The sequence below is a fragment of the Urocitellus parryii genome, chromosome 11, assembly GCF_045843805.1.
Source record: "Urocitellus parryii isolate mUroPar1 chromosome 11, mUroPar1.hap1, whole genome shotgun sequence".
Lineage (NCBI taxonomy): Eukaryota > Metazoa > Chordata > Mammalia > Rodentia > Sciuridae > Urocitellus > Urocitellus parryii.
In genome coordinates, this window is record NC_135541.1 from 75272716 (window position 1) to 75296891 (window position 24176).

Here is a 24176-nt window from a genome sequence, read left to right on the forward strand (position 1 = left end):
CTACCGCTATTCAGGAAGAATGCTCTGGTTTGAGTTATCATTTACTTTCATATCACTCTGGTAATTGGTTCTATTTGGAAAGGTTACTATCCAATTTTTACTGAAAGATATTACTTTAGTTACTCTTTACTTTAGAACTAATCCCAGTGGAAATTACTTTTTCTTTAGAAGAATTTTCAAGATATTTTTTCATTTAAGTAATTTCACAGCCAAACATCCCTCACCCCTTAGCTCTTAGCTCTTCACCTTACTGATCTCAGTTGTTGTTAGTAAAAGGAATCCTATTTCTTGTAAAAATGTAGTTAAACTACTCAGAGAAACATAGGTTAACTAGTAGAATTAAATTGTGTAACAGGACTATTTCTCTTTACTCTTATATAATTATAAACAGGGCAAACTAAACAAAGTAAAGATTTTACATAGCACTAAAAAAATTACAGAATCAAGGGAATCAGAATAAAGATTTTGTTGTTGTTTGTTTTTGGTACTGGAGATTGAACCCAGGGTCATTTTACAACTGAACTATGTACCAGCTCTTTTTATTTTGAGATAGGCTCTTGTTCAGTTACTGTGGCTGGTCTTGAATTTGTGATCCTCCTGCTTCAGACTCCTGAGTCACTGGGATTATAGGCATGTACCACGATACCAGCTGAAAGAAGTTTGCACAATAAAAGTAGATTTCCTCTAACATAAATTAGTAAAATTATATTATAAATTTAAAAATTTAGCTTAAAATGCTATATATTTATATCTATCATGAATAAATACTACTAATAATAGTAATAATCCTGTTATACAATTTAATTCTACTAATAAAAAATATTAATTTTTTCCATATACTGCCAAGACTCTAGTACTATCAAGACTTTTAGAAATTTATTGAATAATTCTATTTCTGAATGGGCTTTAAACCAAATTAAAAAATTCCTGTTACTTGAGTAAGTGATTAATACTGGTAATATGTGTCTTCTTTTTTTAAATATTTATTATTTATTTTTTATTTGTAGCTGGACACAATACCTTTATTTTTATTTATTTAGTTTTATGTGGTGCTGAGGATTGAACCCAGGGCCTTGCATGTGCTAGGCAAGCTCTCTACTGCTGAGCCACAACCCCAGCCCTGATGTCTGGGATAGTCTTCTTTTTTAGAACAAGCCAATACAAAAAGAATGAGTTTTAATTTCTCACGAATCAAGTATGAATCAATGCATTTTTATTCCTGAAGTGCTCAGGGTGATATGGATATGACACCTGCCCAAGCACACAATGTAGTTATTGTCAGTGCTTTAAAATGGTACACATGTTCTGACTCACTTAAGAAGTCTGAAAAAGTTCAATTATAAAGAAGTAAGTCAAGGCCTATAACCACAAGAGTATTATTGATAGCAAGAAAATTGCAGTTGGCAAGATTATATCAGAAAAAAACAAGTGAGGAAAATTGGAGGAGGGAAGGAGCACTGTTTCCATAAATTGTACAGAATCGACATCCACACAGAGGGTAGCTCAAACCTCTCACTTGCATAATTATGCCAGATATACAATGCCCCTAAAATTTCAGGAAAAGAGGCCTACAAAGGAACAAACTGACAGCTGATATTTCCATAATAATACCAGCTTCCCTATATTTGAAAGTTAGAATGCTCTGGGGCCCAATTTTTTAGTGCTATTCTGTTTTCTATCAATCGATTACTGGATAATATAATCCAATTTCTTAAGTCAAACCATTTATACATAGATGACTCCCAAATTTATATTGCAGACCAGACCTCCCTCCTGAACTTCAGACTCATGGATCCAGCTGTTTATGCTACACATTTATGGGTATAATTATAGATGTCTCACACTTAGCTCTCCTGTTCCCCACTGTAACCTTACAACTCCATCATTCTAGTGGCTGAGGCCAAAGACATAGATGTCATCTTCTATCCACCTCCCTCCATCCTGGCCCCCACCGTCCCAATCTCCAAGTCTTATCTGCCAGAAAATTCTACTATTTCTACCTTCAAAATATATCCAGGATTTGACTACTTCCCATCATACCCACTGTTGCCATCCTGGTCCAAGCCACACCTTTGTCTCATTTGGATTATTAACATACTTCTAAACTCCTTTCCCAGCTTCTGCCTTTTTCCCCATTAGTTATTCAGCAAGCAAAGTGATCCTGTTAAAACAGAAGTCAGATCATGTCACTATTCTACCTAAAACCCAGTGGTTCCCAATCTCACTGGGAACAACTCTAAGCCTAAAAATCGACCACATGATCTTAAAAGACCTGGCCAACACCCTCACCCTGGCCTCACCTAGCATCCTACTCAGCTTTCCCTCATTTCCTTTGCTTTGGCCGCACTGATCTCCTTGCTATCTCACAAGCACACTGGGCACAGTTCTGCCTTAGGGTCTTCTATGCAGTCATCCAAGGGTTCTATTTCCTTAGGTGGTTTGATACCTTTACCTCTTTCAGGTCTTAGTTCCAACACTATCTTTCCTGGTCATTCTACCTAAAATTGCAACCCCACTTTCAACCTCCTAAAACTGCCCATTCCCTCTCCTTGGTTTCTTTACCTCCTTAAGTTCTTACTAACACATCATAAATTTTACTTAATTGCCTTGTTTATTATCCCCCACCCCCATTAAAAAGTAGTCCTCAGAAAGCAGAGATAAAATTCAACTTGGAATTCTAAGTGTTGAATATATAACAAAATAAAAAGGGCAAAAACAAGACATATTTTCAGGTAAATAAACAAACAACATGGAATAAAATAATAAACAAAGCTTAAAAAAAGATAATTATGTTTAAAATTTTAAAAATACTTTGGAATAATTAAAGAAAAATCCCTAATGGGAACTTTTTGACATCTATATAAAAATGTATGAGATGCAGTTAAAAAATGTTAAAGAGTAATACATAGTTATAAATACTTATATTCAAAGATAAGGGTAAATACATGACTTAAAATATCAAAAAAGAACAACAGGTTAAACATACAAAATTAGAAGAAAGAAGATTGTGAAAATGGAAAGAGAAATTAAAGAAACAGAAAAGATACAACAGAGAAATCAAAAAGCTAAACATGGAAAAAAATATTAAACTTTTAAATGTCTGACTTCAAGTAAGCAAAATTACTAATAAATCTTTATCGCTGTAGCACATACTTACAAAAATTTTGTCAGGAGAATATTATGAAAATATTTATGTCAAAACATTTGCAAATTTATATAAAATGAACACATTTTAGAAAAATATTTTTCTAAAATATTTTTAGAGGTACTAAGCAACTCAGTGAGGCCCTGTCTCTAAATAAAATACAAACATAGAGCTGATGATGTGGCTCAATAGTTCAGTGCCCCTGAGTTCAATCCCTGGTACTCACCCCCCTCAAAAAAGGAAGAAGAAACAAAGTCCAAAGAATCCTACAACCATAGCAAAAAAGATCATAACAAGCCTAATTGGTTTTATACACAAGTTCTAAAAACTTTAAAAGATCAATTCCATTTTAATATAAATTCTTCCTGAAAACAAAAAATTGTGTGCATTCTACAACTCACGTAATCAGATTGCTGTAACCTTGATATCATAACCAAAGAAAACTCCCAGAAAGGAAAAGTACAGGCCAATCTTATTCATGAAAATAAATGAAGAAACATGAAACAATATGTTTGCAAACCAAATCAAGCAATGCCTTAAAATAGAACATACTATGAACAAGCTGCGTTTATTCCAGGAATTCAATAACAACTCATACCACGTAACTGACCACATAAAAAGATAAAAAAAATTTAAAAATTACCATCTCAGATGCAGAAAAGACATTTCATAAAAAGAAAACATGTGATTTAAAATAAAACTCTTGGGATATTTTTAAAATTAGAAGTAATACAAGGATGACCATTATACTGCCTTTATTGATACCATTCAGAAAATTCTAACAATAAAATGAGAAAAAGAAATAAAAGTTATAAGAATTAGAAAAAATCAGAATTGTTTCTATTTGCAGACGATGATATTATCTTCATAGGTAACAAGCTAATAAATTAAAGAATTAATTATATTGTAGAGAGGTAGTTCTCATAAGATGCCTATATAGTTCTCTCTAAAATGATGTATTCAATTTAATTCAAATAAAACACCAACAAAGTTCTTTGTGAGTTTGTCAGAGATAAGTTACAAATTTATGTAAAAAAAAAAAAAGAACAATTAAAACACAGTTAACAGAATTGAGAGCTAAGAGACTGAATACTCAGAAACTTGACATACAGTGATGGCACTGAAGATCAGAGGGAAAAGGACTATTTTAGCCTGAGACACTTGTTTTACCATATGGAAATGAGATCCCTTTCAAACATTATACAGAAAAATCAATTTCAGATGGATTAAAGCCAAATGTGGAAAAGAAAATGTTAAAACTTTCAGAAAATAACATAGTATAACTCTGACCTTGAAGTCCTAAGGGAAAATATAAATATGGAGTCTTCAAAGAAAATATAAACATTAAAACCTAAAACTTCTCTTCATCATAAAACAACAGAAGAAGCAGCTATCTATCCATTTAGAAAGAATATACAGCTATCTATCCATTTACCTATACACAAAAGGTTGGTATATAGAATAGACAGAAAAAATGGTCCTAATCTGAAGGAAGATCATAAGAGTTCACTGAATTTCAGAAAGAACTAAGGAGGAAACAGACATGACCTGATTAAATTTCATATTTTTTTTTTAAAAAAGTCAAAACTGGCATCAAACAGCTTTTCTGAAATTCTAATGGTTAGAAGAGAATGATTCTGAGGGGAAAAGAAAATCGTGGCATTATAATCAGAACTGTTTAGTAAGCCAAACAACTATCAGGGTATGAACGTCACAACCTGGAAATACACTGCCCTTGTAACTTTTCTAGAAAAAGGTTGAGCCAAAGAGAAGACAGAATGAATTCAAAAGAAGACATAGTACACAAGCAGCAGTGGTAAGACTACATGACCATTGATGACACAGGAGATATAAGTTACTTAAGATAGGAGAGGGTAATAAAAAATTCACTCTAGCTTCTAAAAGACTTTCCTCTCATTCCTGACACTTCGTGATTATTTTCCCTTATTCTTTCCCATTTCCTCATTTTTGGTTTTTAGAGCAAAGAATGCCAGAAGAGAATTGCTTTAGCTCACTTCTGATTCACTTATAAGGTTTTCAGTGGTATTTATCCATTTAATTTTTAATTGTGACAATAATTTTAAAAACATTTCCAGTTTTCCAGTTTTTTGTTTTGAGATTGCTTCTTTTGCAAAATAGACTATTCTTGTTTAATTAATGGACTATCTACTTGAATTTCAATAATATGAAATCAGTTATTTGTGTTTTTATATTAAATGTTTTGGCAGGGACCTTTTGCTTTTAACCTGTTGATTCTCTTCAAACTGTCTAATCATGTTTCATTTTCAGTTTGTAAGTATGAATGACTATCTAGTTAAGTGTCATCTGACACAACTTTCTTCAATTATGAAAATGTTCTATTCCATAGTGTCCAATGTAATAGCTACTTGCTACATGTGGCCACTGGGCATTTGAAATGTGGCTAGTGCAAATGAGGGACCAAATTTTAATTTTTATTTAAATTTAATTAATTTAAACTGAAATATAAATAGCCACACATGGCTGGTGGCCACTATAATGGACAGTGCAGGTATAGATTGTTCAGTATTCTTGGCTCAAATGGGCATTTTAAGCAAATGTACTGATCACTACTTACTTCAACAGCAACTGTATTCCTGTTCATAGTCTGGTAAAGAATTCCATGGAATGTACAAAGGAGGCTATTAGGGGTAACAGGTGCCAAGTTCCCTATGCTGTAGTGCAGAAAAAGGCCTATAGGTGGACCCTTTCCTTTAACAGGGCTTGATGGGAAGGTATCTCTCCCAGTCTTTGGGTCTTAACCTTCATACTCCAACACCCGCCTAAACACACACACACATACAAGTATACGCATTGTGGTAAACAAGAATGGAAGGCGGAGAGGACAACAGATCCTTTCAGGAATGGGATTTTTTTTTCTCTCTCTAACAGCAGTTGCATTGCTCCAGCACAAAATTAACTGTCAGAAGAATGCCAAATAGAGATGCTTAGTATTGCACTGTGATAACACTTTGATAATAAAAAATAATGGCACTTAAAAAATCTAAAATCTTTGGCTTTCTTATCAATGTGAATCAAACACAACTTGATGGGTTTGACAGCAAATGTCCAAACGTTTCACTAAGCTATGAAACTATTCAGCAAGTAAACAATACAAATGTGAGACCTAGAAGGGATATTCAATAGGCTAAATTAAAATTAGAGCCTCTAATTTGAATGTAACTTCAGAAAGAATAATATATACACTAATAATTGGGTAAACCAAAGATACCAGTACCTTAAATTGAAAAACCAGCAAGAATTTTGAGATGATTTTGAACTTTATATATATATATATATATTTAAGTGCTCAATGTCCCTGGCAAATTATAATACTTTTGACATTCTTTTGGTGTGAAAAATTCCTCATAATTTTCTCCTAATAATTCTCAGATGCACTCTAGAATAAGAGATTAAATGATATTTTTAGTCTCTGATACGCTAGACAAGAATTCCCAGGGCATTCTTCTCTAAGTTTTTAAAAGCGGCAGAGTAGCTACGTAGGAGAAATGAGGATTTGGGGCTAGGGTTGTGGCTCAGCGGCAGAGTGCTCACCTGGCAAGTATGAGGCACTGGGTTTGATCCTCAGCACCGCATAAAAATAAAATAAAGGAATTGTGTCCACCTACAACTAAAAAATAAATATTAAAAAAATAAAAGAAGTAGAGGATTTGAAGAAGTATAACTAAGTGACATATATTTGATGGGACCCTGGTCAAATTATTTATGCCTTTGAGCTTTGATTTTCTCATTTGCAAATGGAATACTATTATCTCTCTTAAAATTATTGAAAGGGCTAATTATTAGCATACTCAATAGTCTCTACTATTTTCTTTCAAATTTGCTTGCTATATTTGCCAAATAGACTCTACTGAAGTAGTTCTGTGTACATATTTGCACAGAGAGAATAGTATCCTCTCAAAATTCATGTCTACCTGGAACCTGTGAATATGATCTCATTTGGAAATAGAGTCTTTGTAGAATGTAATCAGATGAGGTTATTTTGAATTATAGTGGTCCCTACATTAGATAATTGGTATCCTCAAAAAAAAAAAAAAAAGCAAATAAACAGACTTGGAAGAGGCCATGTGATGATGGAGGCAGAACCTGGAGTGATGCTGTTGCAAACTAAGGAATGCTAAGGACAACTGGCAAGCCCTAGAAGTTAGGAAATGGTAAAGAAAGATTCTTCCCTAGAACCTTGAGAAAAAGCATAGCCTTGTGACACACTGATTTCAGATTTACAACTTCCAGAACTGTGAGAAAACACATTTCTGTTGTTTTAAGCCACCTAGTTTATGGTATTTTATTATAGCAGCCCTAAGAAATTAATGTAGTATTTATTGATCACCAAAACAAAATGTAAACATTCTGGCTCATCTCTCACCAGAAAAAAGTACCTTATATTCGTTTTGTTCTATGGCTGAATGACAGAATGTAGATTCATATTCTGATCTTATTTAATATGGAGTTCCTAAGAATACATTTTAATAGTGTTTTAGTTTGTTTTCAAGTGACCAAAACTCAAACAGATTTTTTTTTAAATGTGTACATTATCTAGCCCCAACTGAGTCTTAACATTACTTCAACTCATATAACTGAGGAGACAAAAACCTTAAACCAACAACCCAATCCTAGAGCAATCCCAGAACAAAAAAGAACTATACATGTAAAGACACATGTATAAAACAGGAAAGGGAACAAACCTCAATTGATGCCCAAGTCTAAGTCCTCTGAAAACACAAGGAAAGGGACAAACAAACCTCCCTCCAAAATTCACAATCCCACAACAAAGGATCCCATGCATAAGAAAGTGAATGAAACTCCAGAGAAAGATTATAAAAAACTCATTATTAAAATATTCAGTGAACTAAAAGAAGATCTAAGGAATGAATTACAAGAACAAACACAAACACGAAAAACTATTTCAATAAAGAAATAGAAATATTGAAAAGAAACCAATTAGAATGCCTAGAAATGAAAGTCACAAACAATCAAATTAAAAATTCACTTGAAAGCATCACAACATATTATATTGCATAAAAGTAGAATTTCAGCCCTTGAAAAACAGAACTTCAGGCCTTAAAAGATAGGGTACATGAACTTGAGTACACAGTATGCAGTAAATGGAAAAAAAAAATACAGAACATGATCAGAATATACAAGAACTCTGGGACAACATCAAGAAACCAAACCTGAGAGTCAATGGGACAGAAGAGAACATAGAGATACAGGCTAAAGGCATTAAGAACATTTTCAATAAGATAGTAACAGAAATGAGATCGGCATCCAAGTACAGGAGGTGTAAGGACCCCAAAAAGACCAGATATGAAGAAAATTTCTCCAAGACAAATCATAATCAAAATGCCTAGCATAGAAAATAAGAAAAGAATATTAAAAGCTGCAAGAGGTCACAAAGGCAAATCAAAAAGGCTCATTTCTTACTTCTCAACTTGAACCCTAAAATCAAGAAGGGCCTGAAGTGAGATATTCCAAGCTCTGAAAAAAAAAAAAAAAACAATTGCTACATCTAGCAAAGCTCTCTTTCATATTCAATGGGGAAATAAAAACCTCCCATGACAAGAGTAAACTAAAAGAATATATGGCCACCAATCGAGCACTACAAAGAATACTCACAGATAAACTGCACCCTGAGAAACCCAAAACCAAATCCCAGAACTCCCAAATAGATGAAGATCAATAGAAGATTAATCATCTAAATGAAAATCAAGACAGAATTAAAATAACAAAAAATAAAAATGGTAGTAAACCACAATCACATATCCATGATAACACTGAATATAAATGGTCTCAACTCCCCCCAAAAGACATGGATTATCAAAATGGATCAAAAAGCAAGATCCAGTTATATGTTGTTTGCAAGAGACTCATCTCATAAGCAAAGACATTCACAGGTTAAAGGTAAAAGGATGGGAAAAAATATTCTATACAAACAGGAGTCTGAAAACAAGCTGGAGAAGCTATTCTCATATCTAACAAAATAGATTTTAAGCAAAAATTAATCAGAAGAGACAAAGAAGGCCACTACATCCTGGTAAAGGGAACAATCCAACAAGAAGATTTAACAACAGTAGATATATATGCCAGTGCAGTAAAATGTCAGTGCACCCAATTACATAAACAAAGAAAATACTCACTGACATTAAATTTCAGATCCCAATAAAATAATACTGATGATTTCAACATATACTTATCACCAACAGGTATGTCATCAAAGCATAAAATGAATAAAGATATAACCAAACTAAATAATATTATAAATCAAATGGTCCTAATAGACAGTTATAGAATACTTCACCCTAAAACAGCTAAATTTACTTTCTTTTCAGCAGCTCATGAAATCTTTTCCAAAATAGACCTTATTCTAGGATTTAGCAAATACAAAAACAAAACAAAACAAAACAAAAACCCCTGATACAATCCCATGAGTCCTTCTGGAATGAAACCAGAAATCAACAGCAAGAAAAAGAATACAAACCACATAAATACATGGAGATTAAATGATATTCTTTTAAGTGAAAAATGGACCAAAGAAGAAATGAAAGAAGAAACTAACAAATTCTTACAAACAAATGGGAACAAAGATACAACATATCAAAATCTCTGGGTCAGTAGAAAGCAGTACTATAAGGAAAATTTATTACATTGCATGCCTACATTAAAAAGTATTAGAGAGATTTCCAAATAAATAAGTTTATGTTCTACTTCGAGGCTTAGAAAGGAAGAAGAAACTAATTCCAAAATCAGTAGAAGACAGGAAATAATAAATATCTGAGCCAAAATTAATGAAATAGAGAATAAAAAATACACAGAATAAATGCAACAGAGTTGGTCTTTGAAAACATAAATAAATATGACCATACTACCAAAACAATACACAAATTCAAAGCAATCCCCTTCAAAATTCCAATGGCATTCTTCACACAGAACTAGAAAAAACAGTCCTTAAAATTCAACTGGGAGAATAAGAGACCAAGAATAGCCAAAGCAATTATAAGCAAGAAAAGTTAAGTGGGAAGCATCACAATAACCGATCTCAAGCTATACTACAGAGCTATAGTAGCAAAAACTACCTATTGGCATCAAAATAGACATGAAGACTAATGGAATACAATAAAAGACTCACAGAAGAACCCACATGCTTACAGCCATCTTGTACTTGACAAAGGTGCCAAAAATATATGTTGGAGAAAAGACAGTCTTTTTAACAAACGGTGCTGGGAAAACTGGACATCCATATGTAGAAGAATGAAATTATATCCCTATCTCACTCTGAACAAGTCAAATAAAAGTAGATCAAAGATTTAGATATTAGACCAGAAACCTTGCAACTGCTAGAAGAAAACACTCCATCATATAGGTACAGGCACTGACTTCCTCAACAAATCCCCTAAAATTCAAGAAATAAAACCAAGAATTAATAAGTGGGATGCCACCAAATTAAAAAAGTTTCTGCATAGCAAAGGAAATGATTAAGAATGTAGAGAGAGAACCTACAGAAAGGTAGGGGGGAACCTTGCCAGCTACTCTTCTGACAGAGTATTCATAATCAAAATATAAAAAGAATTCAAAATATTCAACACCAAAATTACAAATTACCCAGTCAATAAATGGGCAAAAGAAATAATGTTTGTTTGTTTGGTTTTGCAGAAATTTCCCCAAAAGAAGGCCAACAAATATATGAAAAGCTGTTCAACATCTCTAGAAATCAGGGAAATGCAAACCAAAACTATATGAAGATTTCATCTTACACCAGACAGAATGGCAATTATCAAGAACACAAATAATAAATGCTGGCAACAATGTAGGGGAAAAGTACATTGATACATTGTTGGTGGGATTGCAAATAAGTACAATCACTCTGGAAAGCAGTATGTAGATTCCTCAAAAAACTAGGGATGACACCACCATGACCCAGCTATCTCACTCCTTGGTATTTATCCAAAAGAACTAAAATCAGCATACTACAGAGATGCAGCCACTTCGATGTTTATAGCAGCACAATTCACAATAGCCAAATTATGGAATCATTCCAGATGCCCATCAACAGATGAATGAATCAAGAAAATGTGGTATAAATATGCAATGGAGTTTTACTCAACCATAAAGAATGAAATAATGAAACTTGCTAGTAAATGGATGGAAATGGAGAACATCATGCTAAGTGAAACAGGCCAGACTCAGAAAATCAAGGATAGAATGTTTTCTTTCATATGGGGAAGCTAGAGCAAATGAAGGGAAAGAAGAGCATTGTGGGAGTGGAGGTGAGAAATGGGATATTATAAATATATAGGAAAAATCAGTGGAGTACAGGGAGAAAAAGAGAGGGAGAAAGGAAAGGAAACAGGAAGAATATGAAATAAATTTAATAAAATCATGTTATATACATATATAAACGTACCAAAGGGACTTTCACCTTATGTATGTGTAGAAAGTACCAATCAAAAATAAATAAATAAAGGAGTAAAAGGAAGTTCAGTAGAGTAGAGGAGGAAGAATAGGGTGAAAGAGAAGGGGGAATGGGGATTGAAATCAAATTCCTTGCAAGTATGATTTTGTTAAAATGAACTCAACTACTATGTATAATTATGGTTTAATAAAAAACACTAAAAAAGTGTATGTGTGTGTGTATGAATATGTAATAGATCCCAATATTATGTAAAATTATAATGTACTAATGGAAAAAAAAGAGAAAAAAGCTAATAAAGTTTGGATCACTAAAAAAAATGTGAGTCTGAGTGAGAGAGTAAAAGAAATAAATTTCATCATATCAGTAAACATTTGACTGCCCATTGTGGGTAGGGCACTAAAGTGTCATAAAATTATTTTCAGAGAAACCTAAACTCAATGTACAACTTGTAATTTTTTTTTCAGAAATAGAAATAATCACTTACCATGGTATTACAATCTCGATTAGCTTGATTTTGTTCAAAAGACTTAATTTTATTGGAACTCATTTCATCAGTGTCAGCAATGACATAATGTCTAGGTGAGTAAGCACTGGACAAGCTCCCAACCAGCCTCAGGATCTCTGTGGTATGACCACCTGGAAAAAATATTGGAAGGCCTAAGATTAATAAATACACAATGGACATATCCATTTGACCAAGTTATACTGATATCATGTTTTCAAAGATGGGTACAGGGCTTAAAAGATAGGAAGACACTGAAAACAATAATCTGTCATTGTATAAACACTACTGTTATAGAGGGAAAAGATAATGTATAAAAATAAATTTGACATTAGCAGTAGGTACCGAGGAAGGTATAACAAAGTTCAAGATATAGTTCCTGTAATTAAGAAGACTGATAGGAAAAGGTCAAGACACACACCATAGAGTAAGATAAAAAGGATGCAAGACAGCAAGAAAAACTAAAATGGGAATGAAAGCAAGTAGATATCAATGTCCTAAGAGTTTGGAAGATCTGGTAAAGGTTCAGGTAACTCGAAAGGTAAAGATAATGAACTGACAGGAGTAGGGAGGCTACTGGGAAGAGATAGGGATTGTTAGAGCATGAGATGAAGATCTGAGATGTGTTCATGGAATGATGTGAATACTGGAAAGAAAGGTGAAGATGAAGTAAGATCAGGAAAGTAAAATGAAAGCAGTTACTGAAGACTTCTGTATAGAGAAAAAAGTAAAGGCAAGAGCCCTGGCCAGCAGGGCTTGGATCTTCTTAAGGAAGATTTTTTTTTGTTCACCACTTCCTAACAGAGGTCTCAGCACACTGCAGATCCTCAAATATTTACCAGCTTCACCATATTTATTTTTTACTTTGGATTTTTTGTTTGTTTATTTTTGATGCTGGAGATCGAATCCAGGGCCTAGTACTTCCGAGGCAAGTGCTCTACTGAGTCCCCAGTCCCAACATTCAGTTTTTAAAATCATATGATCTCCAAAATTTTAATACCTTAATTTTAAAAGCATGAATTTAAAAGCAGAATAAAACAGACACTAGTATTGCTGTATGTATATACGTGACTATATCCAATGTGATTCTGCAACCTGTACATTCAGAAAAATGAGAAATTATACCCCATTTGATTCAAATATATGATATGTCAAGATCGTTATACTGTCATGTGTAACTAAAATAAATAAATAAATAAAAATAAAATTTAAAAAGATAACTACCATCATTTCCTCAGTATCTGTGAAAGATTATTTCCAGAATAGACATGAAACCAAAATTCACAGATGTTCAAGTCCTCTAGAAAAAATGGTATAGTATTTGCATACAACTTACATACTTACTCCTGCATATTTTAAACCATCTGTAGATTACTTATAATGTCTATTATAATGTAAATGTTACATCATTGTTACAATGTATTATTTAGGAAATAATGACAAGAAAAAAGTCTGTATATGTTTAGTACAAATGTAATTTTTAAAAAATATTTTTGATCTGCCATTGGTTGTATGCAAGGATAGAGAACCCACTGGACATGGAAGGAAAGCTAACTGCATGTTCACCGTGGTTTATTTCGTGCAAACAACAGCAATGAAAGAATATCTATCACAAACCATTTAAGCTCAATAAGGAACTATATTACACCTATTTTAGGTTCATGTCACAAGCTCTGTGCTTCAGCCAGGTTGATGTCTTCATCATTCTCTACATTCATCTTGTTTGTTACCTCCTCTTTCCTTTGATCAAGAGGGGGACCCCTTATCCCACCTCCTTTATGATTCTAAGAATGAGTTTTTAATAATAATAAATACAAAGAAATATAATCAAACAAATTAAGTATGGGTTTCCATTCCACACACACACACATATATATATATATATACACACACATATATTTTTTTAGTTGTGTATGGACAATTAAATTATTAGCATACTCAATAGTCTGCCTTTATTTTATTTAGTTTTATGTGGTGCTAAGGATTGAACCCACTGCCTCACATACGGTAGGCAAGCGCTCTACCATTGAGCTACAAACACAGCCCAAGATATCTCTCTCTCTCTCTCTCTCTCTCTCTCTCTCTCACACACACACACACACACACACACACACACTTTTTTTTTTTTTTTTTGGTACTAGGAATTGAACTCAGGGGCATTCGACCACTGAGCCACATCCCCAGCCCTATTTTGTATTTTAATTAGAGACAAGGTTACACTAACATTTTTTTAACAGTAGGAAAGGAGTAGTTTCTTTCCAGATTCTAGAAGGAATTATACATAGAAAGAAATGTGACACAGACTAGTGTGAATGTCAAGAATTATAATCACGGGGCTGGTGATGTGGCTCAAGCGGTAGCGCGCTCGCCTGGCATGCGTGCGGCCCGGGTTCGATCCTCAGCACCACATACCAACAAAGATGTTGTGTCCGCCGAGAACTAAAAAATAAATATTAAAAAAAAAATTCTCTCTCTCTCCTCTCTCACTCTCTCTAAAAAAAAAAAAAAGAATTATAATCACACACTGACTTCATAGAATTTTAAAGTAAGAGATGACAGGGGTATGTAATTTACACATCTGGTTTATACTCATTTCGGTATTTTTATTTTTAGCCTTGAAAAGTGTTGTGGTTTGCAAAGTGGGTACTTGTTTTCAAGCTGGAACAATTAAGGATAAAACCTAATATTCACAACAACTTCCACTGCAATGGAAACTTCATTATACCTGATTTAATAGTCTTCTCTCTCAAAAGGAAAACTTCAGTAAGTACATTCATTGAAAATTTAACTTTCCTACTGAAGTCATTAAAATGATGAACTCTGGGTCTATTTTAGTAGATATATTATTGAGGAATACAATCATCACAATTCTACCTTAAAATATATACAACATCTAATCACTTCTCACCAACTCCTTTGCTACCATTCTGATCCAAGCCACTGTCACTTTTCACATGGATTATAAACATAGTTTCCTGGTCTCCACCCTACCCCCTCATTTCTCCATCAGGGTATTCTCAACACAGCATCCAGTTGAGATCCTATTAAGAAGAGTTGACTGAATTATTTAGCTCTGCTTAAAACTCTCCAATGGTGTTGTGTCTTATGTGGAATAAAAGGCTTTTTGTAATCTGGTTGCAATTTCTGCTCCTTTTGGACCTTATCACCTGCCTCTTTCCCCCTTATTTAGTCTACTCTGGTTACCTCTGACCTCCTTGCTATTGGATATCTGTCATTTTCCCAGGAGGTATTCCTTGACAATTCTTTTTAAATGCTACTTCTCCTCCCATGTCCTAGTATTTATCACTACATAACTTTACTATGTAGTCTTATTTCTTTCTTTTGCCTTTTACATACCCCAATGTCTACCCCACTAGAAGGCAAACACCAAGGCAGGGGTTTTTGTTCATTGTTACTGCTGTACCGCCAGTGAACATAAAATACTATGCCTTCCTATTGTTGAAAGAATGAGTTCAATATTAAATCTAAAATTTGCCCAAGGAGAACCCACTGTGTATCAAAGGAAAAGTAGTATATTTTGAGAGATGTCCTCTGAATATAAGTGCTTGACTAATAATATTTTATGGTACCTAGAGATCAAATGTTGCTTGGTTTTCAAGGTGAACTTTGAAAATACTTTTTCCCTCCTCAAAAAAATTCAGCATAAATTATTAAATTTATTTGATTACAAGTGGTTTTTTTGACTTGCATGATTCTTGAAGGTCCTTGATCCCTCCCTACCCTGAATGTGTTGAATGAGGGAAGACACCACTTGTCAGATGAGTTTTCAACAATTTTGGATTCTAGTCCACCAAGTCCAATATTTCCAAGTGAACAGCTTTAACATCTATCCATTTGTTTAAATCAGAAACCTGGACATCATCCTTTAGCCTTTCCTTGTCTCAAGTTCAGATAAAGTGGTGCCCTTTCTGAAGATTGCATAGCCACAGCACAGCTGTGCACTTCTTCTACAATTATATAAGATTTTTAGCACTTACCTCATTGTGGCAAGTACTCATTTTGTATTGTTATTTGTTAGTCTTTCTGTATTCTCTATTTCATCCACTGTTGTATTTTTGTGTACTTCTCAATGCTTAGCACATAGCACTCCATATAATATTAGTCAGTTTTATTATTTCCAAAGCTTAGCTTAGTGCCTGGCCTACCTTACAGCTCAAAATAAACACGTTAAATGAATAAAGTAATAAATTATATTTATAAATTTGTTCATACTTTAAATATTCTATTTGCACACAATCTCCTGGTATTTCCAAATGTGTGTGTGTGTGTGTGTGTGTGTGTGTGTGTAGTCATGCACTACATAATGATATTTTGGTCAATGATTAACAGCTATAAGACAGTGGTCTCATGAGATTATAAGGGAATTGAAAAATTCTTATCATCTAGTGACATGGTAGCTGTCATAACACAGTAGCTACAAGGCAATACTCACATGTTTGTGGTGCTTCCTGTCATAAAAGCATAGCACATACAATCAATATTATGTATTATCTAATACATAATATTAGATAATAAGTGACTTCTACTGGTTTATTTACTATTCTTTTTATTAAAAAATAAAATAAAATATATCCTGTTAACAGCAGCAGAAGCCTCACCTATCTCATGTTTACTGCTTCTTAATTGTATCATTTTCTGTTGTGTTTGATTTAATCTTGTGTTGTGTTGTTCACCATGGCCCTAGGACTATACCATATATACGCATACCAGAGAGCCTCGGTGTGTAGTATTCTATAACTTCTGGGTTTGTGTAAGGATCTCTCATGATGTTTGCACAAGGGCACATTCTTAAAAGGTAAGCCATGCATGATTATGAATATATATATATGTGTGTGTGTGTGTGTGTGTGTGTGTGTATGATATTATAAGGGACAGGAATATATTCCTACCAAAATTGTCCATTTAAAATCGTAAATGCCTTCAGAGCTGGTAGATATGGACTGTTTACCTGACAGAGGACAATTTATTGCTCATATTCTGCCACCCTGTATGCACAGTTCTACGATCTGTAGTCAATGATTTTGACCTTGTGGGTGTTGTATATTTAGAAATGAAACAATTCACTTTGCTTCATTTACTATTTAGTATTCGTGTTTCCTAAACGAAAGACAAAGTGCCTACATTAATAATGCACAACAGCCAAACAGGAAAACTGTATGTTAGCATCAAAAGCGTCGGCGTTCTCTGTTCACTAATTATTTGTTACAAAGGAGAGGCTTAATTACAGACAAGTGTAAATTACTTATTATTAAAAGGGAAGGAGCCGCGTCAGAAAACTGCATTCCCCCCCCCCCCCCCCCCCCCCCCGGGCTGGGCTGATTCCGGTACCGCGGAGAAACTACAAATCTCAGCATGCATCGCTCCAAAGAGCGCTAAGGAGGCCAGAGAAAGCGTCGCGGTGTACTCTGGGGTGTGTAGTGACCGACCCAAGCCCAAGAGGCACCGCCGCGATACTTACCGGACCCTGCCACCACCAGAAGACTGAGAGACTCCCGGGACGTCACGTCCTGGGGCCGAAGCACTATCCATAGTCGTAGGACTAGGACCACAGCCACAGCTCCGAACGCTGCAGCTAAAATTTGAAAACACACCATGCAAAGGAAGGGCGCATGCGCATTATTCCTGGCAGGAGCAGTCAAAGTTCACAACTACAGGCGCTGAGGAGACCCAAACTTCGAGCAAGGCATTCTCGGTGGGCGTGGCTATGCCGAGGTGGGCGTGGCTGCAGGCCGGAGGGAAAAGTCCCGGCTTTGCGGACTTTTGCGGCTGCCCTGTTTGATTCTGCTAGGCCTCCTTCCAGGCATAAACTGAAATTCGGGATGTTAAACGCTGGAGAAGTTTGTTTTCCGCCAGTGATGAGATCAGGCCTCCTGCACTTCCGAAAGACCCCCCAAGCTCCCAAGTTAGGAGGTGTTCCAGCTCTGCCTGCCAACTTTGGCCTGAAACTAACACATACATCGCTTTTTTCTTCCTTTCCTCCCTTCCGCTTTTTCCATCCTCTTTTTCCTTTTCTTCTCTTCCCTTCCTGAACTGTTTCTGTTGCACATACCAACATCACTGAGAATGTTTTGTCAGTAAAGATATCCTAATGGGGAAAAACAAAATGAATTTAGGTTCTTGTGTGAACCCGCTCTTGCCCAACACGCATTTCTTGAATTTTTCCAGGTGATCTCACTATACGGACCAGAGTGGTTGAGGGTGATCACCTCACGCTACACCATGTTCCGGAGAGGATTGCAAGCCCAGTAGCTCAAGGCAGCAGGAGAGAGAAGTCAGAGTCCTACAATTATTATTCAATTGATTTTACCTCAAAGCATTCCGAGTTTGTTCCTCATGGCCTCAAGAAAAATCATTATCTGCCAATACTTCCTTCACTCCCACTTTTGCTTATTTTTGTCTGCTTAATCCACATTACAGCAACAACAACAACAACATCAACAACATCAAAAACCCTAAAGTTAGAGAAACCCCTTCACCTCAAATGTGATTGCCTTTGGACGCCCACAGACTTGTAGTTTAGATAGAACAAGCATGCAGGTGAGAAAACAGGTGCAGAAAGGTGCAACAACTTGCCTAAATGGAATAGTGTCATATCCAGAATTAGAAACCAGAAATCCTAACTCCTGTAGCCTATGAGTACTATATAGTGTATTTCTTTGGTCAATTCAGACTTGCCTGATGGTCACATTTACCCGGAGCCTAGAATGTGTATTTGAAGGGACAGCCTTCCAGAGTCCACCAAAGAAATACTGGTGATAGTGCTTGGTGCCCAGTAGTTGAATCTTCAGGGGAGGTGATGGGATCAGTTTATAAAACCAGGTGTTAATTCCTGAATTAGCAGGCAAGTTTGGGAATCTTTTTGGCTACATCTTTTTCTGGCTTGTGAATCTCAGCACTCTATGTATTCTTCCATCCAATCCTCTTGACCCTGCATCCTCACAATAAGGCCAGTAAGGTGATATTATTCCTCTCTTTATAAATAAAGAAGCAAATTTCATACAAGTTAGATAATTTGCCTAAGATTTCTTAGTTGATAAATAATGGAGAAAGTTCGTAGTTGTGGATTTAGAGGTCAGTGTCTCAAATTTTGATGGAAATCAAAATCCCTTGGTGGACTTAACAAATAAATACATTGTTGAAAGTCTCCAGAAGAGGGTCTCCAGAATAATATGAAAAACAGTTCAAGAATGTTACAATGTCATTTTTTTCATTTACCGTCTCTGCCATTCTCAGAAATGGCTTCAACCTAAGACTCTCTACCTTCATGCTTAAAAGAAGACATAAGTGGCCCTACAAATTACATCCACACAGAGCAATCTCCAGAGCCATAAAAAAGGTTATCTTGTCATTGGATCCTTTGTTTCTCCTTAAGGTCGAAGAGATCTTTCCCAGAATCCCTCACAAAAAACTTGTTTTTCACTCGTTTATACCATTTTCATATCACTTCCCCATGAATAAAAAGGAAAAAGACCCCAAAGGCTGGCAGGGGTAGGAATGGAGGATGACATACAATTCTGCTCTAGCATATAACATTAGGTGCAGGATGGGTAGTGAACAAAATGGAAATTCTTTTGGAGAACAGGAAGTTGAATGTAGGAGGCAATAGTGTCTCAATTGCTGTGAAGATAATGTTTCTTTGTAAACTGACACATGCAATGTGGATGTCAGGACTATAATAATTACTTGGCTTCAAGCTCCAAGTTCCATATTAGGGAAGACTTAATACTGAGAGGATACTGTTGCATCTAATATTATCCTATCCCCTCATTACTATAATCACCTATATCTGTAGGAAAAATATCAGTTTGCTCACACTTGGTATAGAGCTAGAATTGAATGGGGGCAATCAAGTATTTAGGGGCTGCCAGGTAATATCAAGAATCAGGATGATGGAATAGGTAACATTGGAGTTATTAAGTTACTCTAAATTAATGAGAAAGTCAAACTGTTTGGTTTTCCTGTCAAAGCAGTTGAGGTCTGCAAAGAGGAGTTAGGTAACAGGCCACAGACAGGAGCAAAGCTGAGAATCCCTGAATAAAACTGTCTACAGGGTGGGCTGAGTCCTGGGCTGTGACAGAATGTGTAGAAAATCAAGAGGTCAGGAAACTGTGTTGGGTTAATCAGGAAAGTTAAGACAGAGCCAGAAGAATCAGCAACTAAAATTGAGACAATGAGTAAAAGGTAAAAATTTCATGAAGGCAAATTATAGTGCTATGTAAAGCATGAAAAAATACAATAGTTGACAAAATTAATGATATGTGGTTCATAACCAATCTTAAGTAGTCTATCTGGGAAGTGATTATTATTTTCTTACACCTTTCCAACGTTTCCATGAAAAATATCTACTATTCATGCATATTTTTAAGTTTATTTAGAAGTTCAGACTTTTCATTTTTTTGTAGGATTTTTGTGTGTTAATTTATTCAACATATTTAATGAGTATATGCTATGTGCTAGACACTATATTAGGCACAAGGGATATAGTATAAGTAGGGCAGTAACCCAGCCAAGAATCTTGGACGAGGGAGATGACAGTGGAGGTAGAAGAGGGCAAATTTGAGACTCATTTTATGGGTGGAGTCAATAAGACTTGTTAATGGGTTAGATACTGGAGATGAAGAAAAGGGAGAAATCAAGATGACTTGTGGATATTTTGGCTTTAGAAATGGTTAGATGGTATAATTTGCTAATAGATGGACTGGAGTAAAACTAAACTTCTGTGGGGAAAGGAGGAAAGGATGAAAATGAAGTGTTCTGTTTTGGATTTTAGTCTGAAGAGCCTGTTAGAAATCCAAGTGATTATATTAAATGGGCAATTTTATGTATATATCTGAAGCTTGAGTCAGACATGAAGGTATAAATTTAGAATTTATTAGTATACAGATAGTATTTAAAGCTATGGAGTAGGGTAAGATAACCTGAAGAAAGAGTTTAGGACAGTCATGTACAATTGTTGATGAAAATGTTTTATATCTGTGTTATATGTGATATACATGTGACTATCGAGCTCTTGAAATATGGCTGTTGCAATCAAGTAACTGACTTTCAATATCACTTTACTTACATTATTTTAAATTTGAACAGATACATGTGGGTTGTCGAAACTGTATTGGATAGCACAGGATAAAGATGAGACTGGGGTTGCTAACATTTTGAGATTTAGTAAGAAGACATTGAGGCCGCAGAGAAGATGCAGAAGGAAAACCAGGGAGATAAGAGAAAAAAAAAAACAGAAAAGAATGGTATCCACAAAAACTAAGAAGGGAAAATGATTTAGGAATGAGACTGCAGTCAATTATGTCACCTGTTCCTGAAAGGTGATATTAGATAACTTGGGAGCAGGTTAGTCACTGTGGATTTAAAAAGCATCATTCCATGGAATGGTGGGGATGGAAAGCAGAGCATGGTAGTGATGCACCACGAGCAGAAGAGAGAATGGGGGGTGAAGACAATCAGAAGTTTCTCTAGAATGTTGTTCCAAGCTTTTCTTTGATGGACAACAGGGTGGAATTGGATGGAATATGGAGGAGAATTTGAAATTGAGAAAACTTATTTTATAAGATGGGATTTTCTTGACATAGCAGTGTTTGTTGATGATGAGACTGATAGAAGGAGTGACTCTTATTCAACGGTAAGGATAGAGGTCATGGGCATGGGTGAAGATACAAAGGATTTTGTAGAATTGGTGGTAAATACAGGAGAGTGTGGAGACTGGGGGGTGTAGAGTGTGGGAGGCTTGAAGAGAGCAAAGGTGTAAAGTAATAAATCTTGAATAATTGGCATACTCCCCAGGACCAGGATAATATTAAAGTGTTCATTTGAAGCTTGTGATAACAAATGTACTGAGAAGTCAATCAGCATAATTTTACGTATTTCCCCCCAATGGAAAAGACACATAATTGGCTTTAAACAATTAGAATTTTGACAAGTGGGACACTAGAGAGAGAGAGAAAGTTCTTTTCAAGGGAGTGAGGTGTGTGAAAATTTCTGTGGGTGTAATAGGAAGTAAAGATGGGAGAGTAGAGGTGGAGGAGTGTAGTATTTATGGTATGACTGTTAGAATGAATGAAAAACATCAATAGGGGTATCTGATGGGTGGAAAGGATGATAATAAGCTAGGAGCTCTGACAGCAAACAAGAAGAGCATAGGGCCATTTGTCCCACCAGATCGATTCTCCATGCTTGTCTTCCCAACTCATGCCATGTTAGCTGAAATCAGTGGACTAAAATCAACAGGTTTCTCTGCATCTGGCTGGGTTTGGCCAGTGGGGATCTTTAGCAGAAGATTTTCGAGAGGGAAGGTTATATCCCTGAACTTAAGGTCTCTGCTCTTTCCATGGCTTTCTCTATACATACCTCTCCTTCTGGGTCCCAGCACTTCCTTTGTTCCTTCTGTCTCCAAAGTGATACTAGCTCCATTGTTACTGGCCCTGGGATACTGCATTCACTATTGCTTGTACTTTCCCTACCCCATTCATACCTTTGTAAATTATGCCTTTATTAAATCATCCTTAAATTAACCTAATATCATTGTGCTATCTGTATCCTATCGGGGACACTGACTAATCCAAGGGTGTACAACTATGTGACAAAAACTTCAAAGGAACTGGAGTTTTTGAGAGAAGGAGAAAAGGTTTGGAAGCCTTTCCCACCTCCTGTGGGGGTGTGAGAAACAAATGGCCTCTCCAAGAGATACTACATGCTGTGTACTAGAATAGCTACTGGGTATACAGGAAAGGTAATAACAGTTAACACCCAAGCAGTGACTTAACAATGAGCCTCACTGTATGAAGCACTGGCCTCTTGACAAGACCTCCTAGAGAAAGGCCACCCCACCCCTGGGCTTCCAGGGAGTGTGGGCTGCTAGGGGTCCTGTAAGCTAGGCCCCTATTCCATCAGAATTCGACCATCAGTCCTAATAAAGGCAGAAAAACATGGACAAAGAAGACTGAAGTCCTTTTTTTTTTTTTTTTTTTGCAACAACCAGGGAGACCACTTTGATCAATATAATGCCTACCCATGACAAGGTAGGATAAAGCTGGGTTCTTAGTCTGGGTCAGAGACAGAACTAGAACCATGTGACCACCAGGACTATTGATTATACCCCTCACTATTGAAGATTTCTGGTACATTGGATCAGATAAGGTGACAGAAATCATCCCAGTATAATTCAAAAAAATCTTAATTATAGCCAAGATTTTTGACTTATTAAATATACTAATATCTGCATCACAGCCTTTTCCAGGACTCCTTGAATGCTACCCTTGAAGCCTAAGGCAATTATTCAATACTTATAATAGCTGTATTAAATTGTATGGTTATTATGTGCCAAGCACTTAGAACATGAAGTAACTCATTTAATTTTCACAACAATGCTGTGAGATAGATACTGTTGTCCTCCTTTTACAAATGAAGACATTGAGGTTCAGAAAGATCATGATCTTTGTTCTGAATCATGACCCTAGGAATTGATAGAAATGGGATTCAATCTTAGTTATTGTTCACATTTTTATCATCCACAGTATCATTAAAACTCTTCATTTTATATTTATACCAGCTACTGTGCTAAATAATAAAAAAAAGCATGGTAGAAATATGGTTTTATTTACTATATTTGACTATTCATTTATAAAATTAGGAGGAAAAAGTTTTTTTTAAGTGGCTTTTTAACATTCCAGTAAAGAATTACTTTTCCTTTTTCTAGCTTTTTCTCCAAGTGTACTCCAAAAGGATACTACATATTTATAGGTCTATTAATTATGTCTATATTATGTCAAACCTTATTTAAGGTGAATTTATAGTGAATGATTAAGACAGCATAATTTTATTCTTTCTCACTTTATGTCCATTTATAACAAGACATTGAAATCTTATTTAAAATACATTCCCTATCATTGGAAGTCCCATACACATTACATTGTTCATTAATGACAATTACTATAGTGGCTTTAATTTTTCAAGTTATCAGACTTTTCAGTTTTTGACCCGTAAATCAAGAAACAATATTTCTGCAAGAAGCACTGCTTGCCTCTGTAGTCCATGGAATTGATTTTCTCCAA

General features: G+C 35.3%; 1 protein-coding gene across 1 annotated transcript in view; it reads right to left on the reverse strand.

Annotated features, from left to right (window-relative positions):
• Window positions 1-17736, reverse strand: part of Alg14 (ALG14 UDP-N-acetylglucosaminyltransferase subunit) — an 86960-nt gene extending 69224 nt beyond the window's left edge. The window contains exons 1-2 of the mRNA XM_026409616.2: window positions 17576-17736; window positions 12079-12230 (exon numbers count right to left, since the gene is read on the reverse strand). Of these exons, the coding sequence (XP_026265401.2) occupies window positions 12079-12230; window positions 17576-17711 (288 nt within the window). The 5' untranslated portion in view covers window positions 17712-17736. The remainder of the gene's footprint in view (window positions 1-12078; window positions 12231-17575) is intronic.
• Window positions 17737-24176: the final 6440 nt, after the last annotated feature.